Here is a 16131-nt window from a genome sequence, read left to right on the forward strand (position 1 = left end):
AGACCATACCATTTGTGGCCACAGAACCTAAAATATTTACTATCTGCCCTTTACAGAAAAAGTGTACCAGTGCTTGGCATAGAGCTTTCTAAGCATTTTAAAACATTTAAAAAATTACTAAAGGGAGAGGACAAATCTGTTATTCTTTTCTTATCCTCTGTACTAAACCAAAATGTCAAGATAGCAGTGAAATGGACAGTGGAGAGACAGTGAATCTTTGATAGTTTTTAGAGACGGTGAATCTTTGATAGTTTTTAGGATATGTTTTGTCCCCAAGTTTCCAAAAACTAAATGTTTTGAAATTAAATTTTGGCAAAGATAATGTTGAAATTGAATGTCATGGATGCAGAGAAGTACGTGTCAACAGGAAAACAAAGGGAAGGTAAATAAATGGATTTTGTTTTGTTACTAATGTTCATATTTTGTGGAATGTTCTAGACTTTAAGAAGCTTCATGAGGCTCATTTTAAGGAAATGGAGTCCATTGATCAATACATTAAGAGAAAAAAGAAACGTTTTGAACAGCACAATTTACTCAACGAACTGAAGGTAATTATGTTCTTAATGGGACTAAGATTTGATTTCTTTTTTTTTTTTTTTAATCCTAACCCAAGGACTTTTTTTTTTTCATTGCTCTTAGAGAGAAGAAGGGAGGGATGGGTGAGGGGAGAGAGAAACACTGATTAGTTGCCTTTTGTACATGCCCCAACCGGGGTTGAACCACAACCTAGGTGTGCGCCCTGAATGGAAATTGAACCCACAAACTTTCATTCTGTGAGACACTCCAACCAACTGAGCCACACCGGCCAGAGCTAAAATGTTTGATTTTAATGTTGATACCATGGTTAATATGGCCAGCTTTCTATTCCTCCATTAGTGGAATGGATTTCTTTGAGTTTAATGTATCTTTATTATCTTAAATTGCTTTCCCTACCATGAGAATTTTCAAAACCCTCCAGATAAAAGTGAGCCTCACTATACAGAATGAATTCCAAAGTGACAATAAGTTTTACTGTTTCCTACATTCAGACATGGTGCCTGTCATCTTTGTTGAGGATGGACTGATTTTTAGCTTAAGCCATCTTTTCCTGTCTCTCACCCAAGGGAAAAGGGGGTGACTAGCAGTGGCTAACTTAAAGGCTTGCAGTGATAACTGAGCTCCCTGGGGGCCTTCAGTCCAGGTCCTACAGGACTCCCAAGGTTAGTTAGCAGAGTAGTGAGCTGGTAACATCCTAGAAAGTTGATGCTATTGTCTTACATGGTATCTGGTGTTCATGGGGCACCATATAGAGGCCTGGGAAATATTTATTTTAGAATTTTTAATATATAACCAACCATCTGCTCTTTCTCAAAAAGAATTTGAGGCAGTTTGTGGTATTGCAACACAAAACAGTATAAAGTCAATTTAGAAAGGGTAGAAAATGAGCAGTGACAGCAGTTACTTGTCTATTATATCAGTCACTCAGTTGAGTTTTGAATTTTCTGATCCTAATGGCCAACAGGGAAATGCACTCAGTGGTAAATTCTAAATAATAATTTTAAAAAACACCCAGGCTTCTTAGTGAGAAGCTTAATCTTAGGTAATAAACATTCACTTGAACAGTATTTATAAAACCACTTTTGATTAATCTTCAAGCAAACAGTGAGAAAGCCAAGTCACGGCTTTAAACATTTCCATTCCTTCATATTGATTAAACAACATGGATGGAGAATCAGGAGAGGAGATATTTAGTATTGTTATAATACTTTCTTAAGTATTAGCAAGGGCTGGATATCACTCCATTCACAGTGGAATACTGGGACAAGACGCCCATGCTAACACTAGAAAGTAGACATTGAGCTTCTTTTTCTGCATAGGCATGAGCTTGTGGCAAATAATGCCTTGGAAGCAGGGCCATTCCTCTCCCTTACCATGAAGCTAGGTCTGCTTACGTACTTGATTGAAAGTCAAGCTTTCTATAAGACATAATATGAATGAGTTAATTTTCAAGGTAAAACTAAAGGGCAGAACAACTGTCTCAATGATAAACTTGAGTGTAGCCTTGAAGATGTATTGAATAAATGAGGAGCTTAGCTTATTTTTTAGTGATAGTCCTATCTAAATGAGTTTGTTTCTAAAATCCCACCCTACCACCATTATTTAAGGAATTGGTCTATCACATCGGTTATTTAGTATGACCTTCTTGGAGTCTGGAGAATAAAAACAATTACGGTGACTTTACTATAGCTGGTATGAAGTTTGGGGATTGATCATTTGGATAGCGATAGTAATAAGTGAACAAAGATCCTAGAGAGAATCATCCTGGTGGTGACCAATCTTTCCTTGACTTTCATGATTAAAGAGGGGACACTCCTTTGATTTCGTCACCAAATGGCCCTTTACAAAGACCAGAAACCCTGTGCCCTGACATGCCTGTTTACCTTTTTTTTTTTTAGAGAGAGAGAGAGAAGGGAAGGGAGGGAGGAACGGGGAGAGAAACATCAATGTGTGAGAGAAATATCAATTGGTTGCCTCCAGAGACCTGGCCTGCAACCCAGGCATGTGCCCTGACCAGGAATTGAACTGGTGACCTTTTGGTTCACAGGCCAGTGCTCAACCCACTGAGCCACACCAGCCAGGGTCCCTATTTACTTTAACAGTGGTAATGAGCAAATTTTTAAAAGCTTTTATAATATGAAAAAAAAATTGAATTGGCGTTTCTTTAATCATTCTGTTACATGTTGTTTATGTTATATGTCTATATGTTATAATTGGCTGTTTTTCTTTGAATTTGCTTATTTTGAATTTTGCAAATTATGAGCCATTAATCTATAATAATGATATATATTATATGTTACAAATATTTTCCCACAGTTTATCTCTTAACTATATTAATGGTGTCTCTTACCTTGTGGAAGGTGTTTTTGTTTTATTTTTAGTTAAATATATCCAACTTTTTCTTTTAAGGCTCAAAGATTTTTCATGCACTACCTGTCCCAAGATCATAAAAATGTGCTCTTATATTTCTATTTACTGCTTTTGTTATTTTTCCCTATGTTTAACCTATAACCCACGTTTTTATTTTTGTGTATAATATGATTGAGTTCTTGCTTCATTAGAACAAGATTTTTATTGATGAAAGAAAGGGAAGAATTGACTAGATATTTTGCTAACAAAAAAATTAGTACTACCAGAGTCAGCAGTATAATGTTATCTGTAAAACAAAATCAAGAAGATTGGTTCTCAGTACTAGTAGAATCACTTACACATTCTGTGATGCTCAAACAAAGATGTAGAGTTAATGGTTCTGGCACCAGTTATGACCTACAGGGAGACACAGTGTGGAAAGGGGAGTTTTAGGGAAACACAGAGGAAGGCATACAAGGTATGATTAAATACAACAGTATACCTAATACATGTAACCTGGGTTCTCCACTTACAGTAAAGATGTGCATTCACTAAATATTTGTTTTAAATTTGTCTCACAACATTAGCATCTCTTCTGCTTGTAGGTCAAAATGAGAAGTTAACATAATTCTCTGGTTGTTTGTATTTTATAGGATATAATCAAAATCTTTTATCATTTGGCTTTTCATTGTGAATTTCAGTAGTCCTACCTCTGCTGTCAGTTAATGGAGTTACATTTCTTCTGCTTGCAACAGAGTTTAGACTAATGATAATAAAACATTCAGTTATTCTTTGCACTTGTGCCTTAACAAAAGATAACCTAAGTGGAACTCTTTCCAGCTATTTCAAAGAGCATTTTCCTCTCTCCTTTTTTAAAAAGAACTTTAAAAACCATGGAGGGGGGCAGTTAGGGGTAGAATTATTTGTAAATTCTACATGCTAATTATGTAATAGGATCTTCTTTGAGTTTATATTTAATAAACTGCATGTCATGCTCTCAAAGTTACCATATGTCCAAGAGAACCTATTTATTCCTCCCTTTCTGGCCTCAGGATCTGTTGAAGCCAAATTCTTTTCTCTGATTAGAAAATAACTGTAGTTGGGAGTCAGGAAAGGCTTTCTGTAACACATTACTCATTACAACCAGAAATTATTGTTAAATCAGAGTCGCCAAAGCAGTAGGACAGAATGAAGTAGTGGGGATGAAACAGGATAAGCGGAGGCGCTCTTCTGCACTTAGCCAAGGAGACAATACTATCTTAAGAGGTCAAGCTTTAATGGTGCATTTGCCTCTCTTCAGAAGCAGCCCATCACTAAGGAGGTGGTGGCAACTCCAGTTGGTCTCCAAGGAAGACTCTCTATGGCTTGTACTCCTGCAACTCAGAGGCATTCACGAGGCCAGGCCCAGGGCACTGCTGATCAGAGAACCTTATGTGTCAAGGGGTCAGTCAAGCGGTCCACTCTCTCGGCAACTAAAATGAATGTCAGGTAAAGAACTCCAAAATGTGATTGAGGACAGGGTCTCAAAGCTTTACAGCTTCTAATATATTTCAGGTGGACTACATCAAATATGTTTATCAAATATGTTTTCATGTTGATTAAAAAAAAAAGAAAAGGAATGAGAAAGAGGATTGGAACAGAGAAAAAGATCAGCAAATGGCTTTTACAAGTTCTAATCTTTTCCTTTAAATTTGTATTTGTTTTCTTCTTTTATCTGTCTTCCCTAAGCTCACATTTGATTCATAAGTAAAGATAGAAAATAAGATATAGATGAATATTTTTCATTTTATTAGTTTAATGTATACCTGCCAGGTTGTGTAAGGAGAAATCTTTCCATTGACTTGAATACAAAGTTGAAGCTAAGTTCCTATAGAAAATCTCTTGATGTAGTGAATTAAAAAATTGACTCATCCTCAAGTATAAACACTGTACCCACTGGATACTGCAGTAACACAGCTAGTTCATGCCCACTGATCCCTGTTTTGTTTGCTTACTTCTTCCCTGACATCACGGTGCCCCTCAACTATGACTGTTCCCAACATTGAAGATCTTCATGCTCCCTTTTTTTAATTTTAAAATTTATTTATTTTTTTAATCTTCACCTGAGGATATGTTTATTGATTTTAGAGAGAAAGGAAGAGGATGCGGGAGGCGGGGGAGGACATTTAGCTAAGAGAGAAATATCAATCAGTTGCCTCCCATACACACACTGACCAGGGATCAAACCCGCTACCTAGGTATGTGCCCTGACCAGGAATCACACCTGCAACCTTTTGGTGTGTGAAATGACGCTGCAACCAAGTGAGCCACCAGCCAAAATTTTATTCTCCTTTTTAAAGAGCATTTGTAGCATCTAATAGAGCTGGTGCGTGGTAACACTTCCCCAATGTATGCAATTATCTGACATAATTTTTGAATCTTAAAAATGCCCTTGAGTTTGGAATTGTATTAACTGAGTTAGCTTTGGAATATGAGGTACCTATACTTGGCAGTTCTGATTAACTATTTAAGAACACCATGGTCAGGGTCTGGCCCTTGATTCATTGCAATGTACAAACAGCCTGGACTTCAGAGCATCTGCCGAAGCACATCCAATTTTCCTAACTCTGTTGTAGACTCTTTGGTAATAATTTTGGGTGTTGATTTAGGATTACCATCAAATTATTAATTATAAGTCAGAAGTCCCCTATTAACCCCTCCACCAGCAACCCTATGTATATTTATATCTGTCATTAGTAGATATTCATTGAATGTAAGACATCATCAACTGAGGACTCACCATTATTTTATGAACCAGTAAAAAAAGTCACTGCCAACTATGACATTATCATTGTGACACACACCTCAATATCAGAGATGTTAAAATGTAGGAAAACTGCATCAGAGAATCAATGAAACACATTTATGGCAAATGAATAACATTCTTATGAATAGCATTCTTCTAGGAAGATGTAAGATCTGTTCCTATCACTCATTGGACATAGCAGTCTCCAGTTCCCTCTAACTTGCCATCACCAGGAAGAGGAGAAATAAGGGGAGCTTCTTTGAGTACCTTCTAACCTGTAACTTGAAGCCTACAGGCTTCTCCTTCAAGCTCTGCCTTGTACTGTCATTGGCCAAGATGGCCAGAAGAGACTACAAGCCATATTTTATAAGCTTGACATAAGATACTTTTGACACAACTCATGTCTTATACGCCACTGTCCCATTTAGGTTTTCAGCTGCTACTAAAGATAATGAGTACAAGCGTTCACTGACCAAGACTCCAGCCAGAAAGTCTCCACATGTGACCATTTCTGGGAATACCCCAAAAAGCCCGGCTGTGCTTGAGACAAACAAGTTAAAGACCATAAAAAGGGATTCTACTACAGGTAAGAAAAACCGTTGGTTCACCTTTAAGCCATGTACTTCCTGAAATTAAGTACATATATCTGTTTCCTTGAAGCCTCCATATCTGTAAACTCTAAAGCAAATATTTCATCATAGGGTATTTTTCACTTTATACTGGTGATGGAAATGCCAGAGACACAAAGAAAAAACTAGTATCTGCTAGAGGACTCCGTCCTTCTTGTCCAAGAGGACTCCTAAGATGGTGACCCTCCCTGAAGAACATCCAGCCCCTTCTCAGACCCAGGGGTTAGAAGGAGGATGACAGTATTCATTACAGCCTCTGAATGGTCCTTCAGGACTCTGAAACTAACATAAATAAATGCCACAATATTGACTAGTGGACTGGGAAAGCCAGAATAAGCCTTATAGTTACTCTTGTACACACTGTCCGCTTCCTTATTATCTACAATGACCAGGTGGTTTTCAAAAGAATACTGTAAAACCGTGTGAAATTTAAAAGAGTATCATCAGCAGGTTGAGGCCTGCTGTAGTGAGTATGTCAAGGTTCTCCTGAGAGTACTATTGAATATGTCAGTCCAGAGCCTTGATTACACAGAAAAGATTGCCAGATTCCCTGAGACTAGAGGGATCCAGCAGGATTTCAGACTGGATCATTGTTAGTACCAGTCAGTGTAGAGACTCTGAGGATTTCTTCATGTTTGAAAGACCTAAATTAAAAATTGAATAGTGAGACTGACAACGAAATTTCAGATAAAGCCAGAGATGGGAATAGTACATTTCTATTCCTCCTCTAAATGACCTCTCATGCCCACCCTATTCCTTATTCCTATCCATACCAGCTAGTAAATATTCCATAGAACATTTTAAATCATTCTGTAGTGCGGGAAGAAAGGGGCTTGGGCAGAGAGCAGTACTAACAAATGGAGGGTGGACTTGCCTTAGAAATGACAGTATCATTTTATAGAGAGCTTATGCCCTCTGAGGCCACTGAGCCACCGACCTTATAATGAGAAGACTCACAAATGCTCTCAGATAAGAACATGAGGCAGAAACTTGACATTTACCATATTCTAACCTTTCAGGTCTGTTCCCAGTGGAGATTAGATATTTTATTCCGCTGTTAATCAAATACGAATTTTATACAAATGAAATCAAACTGTAGGATTTTTTTCCCCTGTGACTTGCTTCATTCACTCAGCATAATGTTTCAAGAATCATGGATATTTCCCCGTCTGGTGTGGCACAGTTAGTTGGGTGAAAGGTCGTCAGTTCAATTCCCAGTCAGGGCACAGGCCTGGGTTGCGGGTTCAGTCCCTGGTCAGGCCATATATAGAAGGCAATAATTGATGTTTCTCTCCCTCCCTTCCCTTTAAAATTTAAAAAAAAAAAAAATCATTCATATGGATAAATGGGCTAAAGTTCATTCATTTTCACTGTTTTTCAATGATATGGGTATATACGAGGTCTGTTCAGAAAGTATCCAGCCATGTACTAGGAAAAAGACATTTATTGAAGAAGATACAAGAAACATTGTAATAGGAAAATGACATCTCAGTCCCTTTCAAAGTAAGCACCTTGGGACTTCACACAGTTCTCCCAATTGCTATCAGCTGCCCCATTGTATTTTCCTGAATCTCATCAATGGTCTGAAATCTCTTCCCTTTCAAATGATTTTAGTTTGGCAGGGTACCAAATCTGGGCTGTAGGGGAGTTGAGTCACCTGGGTGATTTTATGCTTCACTAAAAACTGCAGATGTGATTCATGAGTGGGCGCGTTGTCATGATGGAGCTGCCTATCACCAGTTTGCCCATAGCTACAGCCTTCTGAGTCATCCGATTAGTTTCCATGGAGGAATGTTCCAGCTTAATGCAAAATTTGATGCAGATTCATTGCTCTACTTGCTCAGTCATTTTGGATGAGATGGCCACACAGCACACATGCTCACTCAAAAGCGTGTACCACCCCTACTAACTAGCACAGTGAAGTCACTGTTCACATGTGTGCATTCCAGTCCTCTCTCCTTGATGCCAAGTTACATCGATGTCTGGCAAACCTTTCTAGCTATATTAACAATGGCTGGACTTTTTACTGACAGATCTCATATTTCAGTTTATCTGTTTTACTGCTGATAGACGTGGTTATTTCCATATTTTGTTATTATATATAGTGTAGCTATGACCTTCTTGAATATGTTTCCTAGAATTTCTCTAGGCCTAGAAAGGCTGCTGGTTAGAAAGATATGCAATTTACTGTACTGATAGAATTGCGCCAATCTATACTCATTAGTCTGTGACAGCCACATTGTTCCCCTCCCTCCCACCACTTTATGTTGACATAATGGGGTAGCTTAAGCACAGGGGTTTTGTGCTTTTCTGTTTTAATTAGGTGGTCCTAGATTCTCATTCACATATACAGGCAAGTGCTAACATTTGACAATAGCCTGAATGCAACATGTGAGCAGAAAGGATTCTAAAATATATGCCAGATATATGGTGTCCAACTGTAGCTAAAATTTGGCTTACTAAATTATACCATCCTGGCATATTTTTAATTTTTATGGTACAAAAATTCACATTCTTAAATAACAGCTTTTATTAATCATAGACAGAATCATGAATCTTTTCATCTACATATGATTAGGTTCCTTGATGTCTTTATATCTGTGTTAATGAAAATGCTACTACTAATGATATATAATTTTTAAGAAGGGTAAATAATATCAGGTAAAGAGTCTGAAAAATTACCCAGTTAATTCTCTTAGTTTTTTAAAGGTTTTATTTTCAGAAAGAAGGAAAGAGAGGGAGAGAAACATCATCGGCTGCCTTTCATACACACCCCGACCAGGGACAGAAACCACAACTCAGGCATGCACTGACATGGGAACACACCAGTCACCTTTCACTTTGAAGGACGATGCCCAGCCAACTGAGCCACACTAGTCAGGGCTACCCAGTTAATTCTTTCAACAGGACTCTAAACTCCCAGCTGACCCTAGGAAATGTCATAATGTTTAGACTATTTGGGGAGCAGCTACCAGGGGAAACAAATCTCAGTGGTTAACTTCCCTCAGTTATTCTTTCCTCCTCTTTTTTTCCTCCTCTTTATTTCAGATTGTTTGTATAGATTATATATTTTAAGATTCAGAAGTGATACTTCTCAAAAAAAACTGTAACACGTCATTTTTTTTCTCTAACTACAGCCTTGTGTTTTGTGTGTTGGCTTTTTTTTAGTTGTCACCCCATTCAAGTTGTCAGCTGGTGAAGCACAGACTCCAGTCTCCAATAGGAAGCCAGTATTTGATCTCAAAGCAAGTTTGTCTCGTCCGCTCAACTATGAGCCACACAAAGGTATGTGGGAATGTTTTGAGGTATAAGACATGCAAAGAATTAAGACTAAGAGATTTCACATCTGAGGATGAGACTCAGATGGAACCCTACTTGACTACCTAGAATTCCTGCTTAGCCTCCCCATGACTAAAAAGAATGTCTGTTAAACAAATATTAAATAATTGATTCAGTTAACATTTTTGTTAATCTAAGACATAATTTCTAATTGGTGTTACTGCAAAGAATAAAATCTCAACCAAAATCAAGAAACTTAGAAGTGGGCAAATGAATGTTTTCTTTATAACTTTCAAAGGGTCCCAGGCTGGCTGGAAACTACTGGTCCAACAACCTGCAACATTTATTGACCAGATGTCATTCCTGGGCATATATTAAAGTATTCTTCCATTGGTTTAAAATATCAATAATTGATGTGATCTACATTTCAGTGCTTTTGAAATTACTTTAAAACAGAAGAAAAACTTCCTATAATAATATTTATATAATGTTTATCTTTAAATTACTAATGTCAATGAAACAAACATAATGAAAACATAAATCTTATTTAGCTGTTAAGAGTCAGCTCATCTGTGGTAAAAAAAAAAAAAGTCTACTTCTCCACACACCCCATTTTTTCTCCCCAAGTTTTCCTGTCTGTGGCAATGGCACCTCTCATTGCTGAGTTGTCAGAAACCAAGGAGTCCCCTTTGGCTCCTCACTTTCTCTCAGACACCACATTTAGTAATCAGCTAGTCCTTTTACCTCTACCTTTGAAAAATATCTTTAATCTGACCACTTTTCGCCCCTCCCCTGTGATTCCCTTTGGTCCAGGTTATCATCATCTCTTCAACGGGCTTCCAGAATAGCCTCTTTGCCCCACTACAACCTTACCAATAAACAGAGCACGTCACTGCCTTGCTTAGAATCTCCTGAGGCTTCCCACCTCCCAACCTCAGTCACCGCCTCCTCCCTTCCTTAACTTTGGGCCAGTCACACTGGTGTTTCAGTTCCTCAGACACCGCACTCGTTGCCACCTCCAGGTCTTTGAACTTGTTATCCCTCTGCTCTACCTGGAATACTGTATCCACACACCTTTGCACAGCTTGCTCCCTCATTTTAAAGGGACATCCACCTGGCTGTCACTGAATCAGGCCTTTCCTCTACTCCCTGCCTCCCTGTCTTTATTCCTTAGCCTGTTACCCATTTCTTCATAGCACATGGCACTCCTGATGTTCTGTTTCTTGGCTATCATCTACTTCTACCACTGGCACGTTAGTCCAAGAGAGCAAGGATTTTGACTTCTTGCTTCATTGCTTATATCCTCAGCAGCTATAGCAGTCCCTGGCACATACCAGGTACTCAAAAAGTGTTTGCTGTGGGAATGACTATGACCACGTACTGCTTTGGCAATTATTGATAAATAATAATGATGGTGTGAAAGTTATTTTTGTAAAATGGGAAACACTGCCAATGATAATCACTACTACTCAGACACAGGTCATAAACTACGCAAACAAAGCAATACATAAACATCTGGAAGTTTGGTCCCAATTCTAAAGCCAACAAAATATTCCCACTTGTTCCATTTTAAATACAATTTAATGTGTACTGGTAATAACAAACTGCACAGGTGAAATACCAGTTTAATATTAAACATAATACAATGCAACCTTGGGATAAACTACTTGGTTATGATGGCCTCTTTTAAAATGCTATGTAATGGAAGTTGTTTTTTACTTTGTTTGTTTTTAGTTTTAAGGTTTACTCTGATTTTCCAAGAATTGAAAAGTAGAACACAGCCCTGACTGGCATGGCTCTGTTGGCTGAGCATCATCCTGCAAAGCGAAAGGTTGCCAGTTCGATTCCTGTTCTGGGCACATGCCTGGGTTGTGGGCCCAGTCCCTGGTTGGGGCATGTGTGAGAAACAACCAATCAGTGTTTCTCACATCAATGTTTCTTCCCTCTTTTTCTCCCTCTTTTCCCCTCTAAAAATAACTAATTTTTTTTAAAAAGTAGAACACATGATTTAGAGAAAAAAATTCAATTTATATCTGTGGCATGTGAAATTGAAATTAATAAAAGATATATAATGTCAAATTTCTATTAAAACAAAGTATAAATGTTGATAGCAAGCAAGTAGCCACAGATGAATAAAATTAGGACTAAATACAAGAATCTTCATTAATCTGTCTTTGTCTCTGTCTTAAACTAGGAAAACTTAAACCATGGGGACAATCTAAAGAAAATAAGTCTCTGAATGAGCATGTAAACAGAGTTAGCTTCCACAAGAAAACTTACAAACAACCTCATCTCCAGACCAGGTGAGTATATAATTATCCAGTTCTATAATTCTTTTAATTTTGAAAGACTGTATAAAAGCAGAGCCTCTGAGGGACAGTCTCAGTAAGTAGTGTTTAAGAAGAGGCTAGAAATAGAATCACACATAGACCTTTGTGAAAGTACACATGCCTACCCCCACCGTAATGGGTTCTCATTCAGTAGGTGTGAGGTAAGGCTGAAGCAACTGCAGTTTCCAAAGCAGTACGGGTGATTCACAAAAAGACCCAGATTCAGAGCACTGTTCTTACATAACCTATCTGCCCAAACAATGCACCTGGATATCCCTCCAGACACCAGTCCAAGTGCCCGGGGCACCTAGGTATGCAGATAAATGTAAGTTCATCACTGCCAGGGAAACCAGGCTTTCTAGGCTTCAAGGCCCTACATACGGGTAAACCCCAAGATGGCCCATAGGGGCTTTCTTCTGCATGAAAACCAAGTTAAAACCAGAGCTTAAGTCGATTCCCTGCATGAAACTCTCCTGTTAGAGTTACCTGTCATGTGTCTTGCCTATATCCACCTGCCACCAAGACTTTCACTAACTATATTTGTGATTAAGGTCATTAACTTGATGCTGGGCTTTTCCCCCCCTAATCCCTTACATAAAAACACAGTGGCTTAAGTCAGACCCTGGTTCCTAGTTCCAGCATTTTCACAAGACTAGGTAATTTTAAACTTGACCTTTGACTTCCAGAAGTGGAGATATATCAATTAAATCAAAAGCTACATGTGTTGGATTAAAGCACCAAGGTGCTTTCTGGTTTCAGTTCTGTGCTTGTCTTGAGAATGCTGCATTAAGATAAAAAGGGAAATACCAATTTAGAGCCCTTTAACAGCAACAATTTTCATCACAGACCACCAGAGAGACTGCAGTATCACTGTACATGTATTTAGGACATTAGTCTAACAAGTGCTTTAAAGTGGCCTGCTGTGGGGTTTCACTAGAGCCTAATGTGCACCTGTGTCTCTTAGGGAGGAGAAACGGAAGAAACATGAGCAAGAACGAAAGGAGAAGAAAGCAAAAGTTTTGGGAACTCGAAGGGGTCTCATGGCTGCAGATAAATAGTTTAATATTCTGTAAATATTCCTTTATTCTGAAACCTTTTTTGTAAATATTTTTATACTGTTTTTCCCTCTTTACTCAAAAGATCTTTTTCTGCCCTTAACCTTGTTCATAATATATAGTGTCTGTGGGTTCTTCACATGCTACAATCTCTGAAAAGATGTTACAACCTTAAAACTCAAAAATTCTTCAAAATGGTTTTAACCTGAGTCTCTGAACAACTGTTTTCTAATAAGACCCATCTGATAGATTTTTATTTTTAATTCCATCCTATAGATTCTTATTCCCTCTGCTGGCTCTAGTATTAACAGAATTGCAATCCTCTTCTGGTCACGAGGACTTACCTGACAGGAGCTAGTTATACTGCAAGCTTTAGTAGAAATTGAACAGTAGTACCTTATGAAGAGGCCAAGCTGGGAAAAGTCACCCCTCTATCCTCTAGAGGATCTAATTTTCTTAATGGAACTGTGGGCCATACAGGTTGGTTATGGCATCAATATTTTACCCATGTGAAGTGGGTTTTTTCAAACTTATGCACCTTTGTTTAGATCACTTGGTGTAATTGCCATCTCACTTGATATATTCTTTAAAACAAAAAACTATAGCTCATTCTAGCCTTGCTTATTTAACAATATACAGAGCCATACTGAAATTTGAGGATTACTGCTTGAAGGGTTACTGTGCTGTCAAACTTAAATCTTATTCAATTTATTGAAAGACTAGAGTTACTTAGCATCATATCCATGTTTGTTGTACCTAAATGGAGTTTCTGAGTTTTGTACTGCCTCAGATTTTCATAAATAAAATTTTTTCTCATGGTGGTAGATTCATTCTTTGTAAACATAATTGGCTCCCAAGATTTAGCTGACCAGCTAAGATTAACAAGTTTGCTTATACAGTAGTCCCTCTCTATATCACAGTTCACTTATCGCAGTCTCACTGTATCGCGGGATTTTTTAAAATATTATATTTAATTATTACGGCTTTTTGCGGTACTGTGTACATATGTTGTTAAAGTTACATAGGTTTAAGAGTGTAGAATATGTTTAAGAATATAAATAGTGTTTATAAAAGTGTGGGAAAGGTTAATAAAGGACTGGGAATGGTTTATAAGTGTGTGGGAAGGGTTTATAAAGCCTTAAAATATATATAAATACTAAAATAAATGTAAGTTTCCTACTTCACAGATTTTCACCTATCGCAGGGGGGTCTAGAACGTAATACCTGCAATAAGTGAGGGAATGCTGTACTCCTCATGCATCCTTTCCTCACCACCCACTCCCATCCCAAGAAGAAATGACCATGTCCTTATTTTGTATTTTCACATATATGAACCTACATACTCCTGGGTGCTTAATAAACTTAGATTTTGCTATCAAGAGGCAGAGATCAGATAAATCAAGAAACCATAGGGTGAGAAGGTAAAATTATTCAACCACCTTGAAAAACAGTGTAGTAGTTTCTTTAAAAAATTAAATGTACATCTATGATATGACCCAGCAATTCTACACCTAGATAGATACAAAGTCTGTCCAGAAGGTATCCAGCCATGTAATATGAAAAATAGAGATTTATTGAAGAAGATACAAGAAACATTATACAAAGGTCAATGACCCCCAGTCCCCTTCAAAGTAGGCACCTTGGGACCTCACACTGTTCTCCCAGTTGCCATCAGCTGCCCCATCATATTTTCCTGAATCTCGACAGTCTGAGATTTCTTCCCTTTCAAATGTGATTATAGTTTGGCAGGGTGCCAAATCTGGGCTGTAGAGGGCTGCGTCACCTGAGTGATTTGACATTTTGCAAAAAAACTTCACAAGATATGATGCATGAACGGGCGTGTTGTTGTGATGAAGCTGCCAATCACCAGTTGCCCATAGCTGCAGCCTTCTGAATCATCCAAATAGTTTCCATGGAGGAATGTTCAAGCTTAACACAAAATCTGATACAGATTCGTTGCTCTTCTCAGTCATTTTTAATGCAATGGCCACACAGTACACATGTTCACTCAACATGTCTACAGCCCTCACTGGCTAGTACAGTGAAGTCATCATTGTTCACACACGCACATTCCAGCCTCCTCTCCTTGGCTGCCACTCTATATATCACTGTGGCACAAACTGTTCTTATTATGTTAACAATGGCTGGACTTTCCCTGGACAGATCTCGTACACCCAAGAGAATTGAAAACACATGGCCACACAGAAACTTACATGAAAATGTTTATAGCAGTGTTCAAAGTATCCAAAAAGTGGAGAAAAATCCAGCTCACCATCAATGGGTGAATGGATTAAAAAAGATTATTATGCACTAAAAAGGAATGAAGTACTAATAACATGCTACAAAATGGATGAACCTCAAAGACATTATGCTAAGTGAAAAGAAGCCAAACACAAAAGATCACATACTACGTGATTCTATTTATACGAAATATCCAAAGAAGATAAACCTATTGAGAAAGTAGATTAGTAATAGTTACTTGTAGTTGAGGGTGGAAATGGAGAGTGATTGCAAAGCGGCATTGAGGTTTCTTTTTAAGCTGATGGAAACCTTCTAAAACTAGCTTGTAGTAGAGATTGCACAATTCTGTAAATATACTAAAAATTACTGAGCCGTGGCTGGTGTGGCTCAGTGAATTGAGAGCACCAGCCTCCAAACCAGAAGGTCACAGGTTTGATTCCACATGCCTGGGTTGTAGACCAGGTCCCCAAGCACCCAATTGATGTTTCTCTCCATTCTCTTCCTTCCTCCCTTCCCCTCTCTCTAAAAATAAATAAAATTTCCCTGACCATTGTGGATCAGTTGGTTGGGCACCGTCCTGCAGACCGGAAGTTTGCCGGTTTGGTTCCTGGTCAGGGCGCATGCCTCGGTGACAGGCTCAATCCACAGTCAGGGCCCTTGCAAGAAGCAACCTATCGATGTCTCTCTCTCACATCACTTTCTCTCCCTCTCTTTCTCCCTCCCTTCCCTTATCTCTAATAATATTTTTTTAAATATTTTTCTTAAATAAATAATTTAAAAAATAAAACAAAATATTAATAAAATAAAAATCATTGAATTGTACATTTAGAACAGGCAAAGTTTGTTCTGTAAATTATACTCCAATAAAAGGTGTTAAAAATAAAAGATAATTACATCAAAATACACAAAATAGATATAGGCCAAGA

The 16131-nt window shown here is 38.0% G+C and overlaps 1 protein-coding gene across 2 annotated transcripts in view; it reads left to right on the plus strand.

Moving 5' to 3' along the window:
• The window catches only part of NUSAP1 (nucleolar and spindle associated protein 1), a 32973-nt gene extending 19190 nt beyond the window's left edge, over positions 1 to 13783 (plus strand). The window contains exons 6-11 of one of the 2 annotated variants that reach the window (XM_090271967.1): positions 439 to 548; positions 4187 to 4374; positions 6100 to 6257; positions 9469 to 9585; positions 11774 to 11882; positions 12874 to 13783. In XM_090271967.1, coding sequence (XP_090128093.1) covers positions 439 to 548; positions 4187 to 4374; positions 6100 to 6257; positions 9469 to 9585; positions 11774 to 11882; positions 12874 to 12967 — 776 coding nt within the window. In that variant the 3' untranslated portion in view covers positions 12968 to 13783. The remainder of the gene's footprint in view (positions 1 to 438; positions 549 to 4186; positions 4375 to 6099; positions 6258 to 9468; positions 9586 to 11773; positions 11883 to 12873) is intronic. The other variant, XM_090271968.1, reaches the window with a different exon arrangement.
• Positions 13784 to 16131: the final 2348 nt, after the last annotated feature.

The sequence above is a fragment of the Furipterus horrens genome, unplaced genomic scaffold, assembly GCF_987537825.1.
Source record: "Furipterus horrens unplaced genomic scaffold, mFurHor1.1.pri manual_scaffold_3, whole genome shotgun sequence".
Taxonomy (NCBI): Eukaryota; Metazoa; Chordata; class Mammalia; order Chiroptera; family Furipteridae; genus Furipterus; species Furipterus horrens.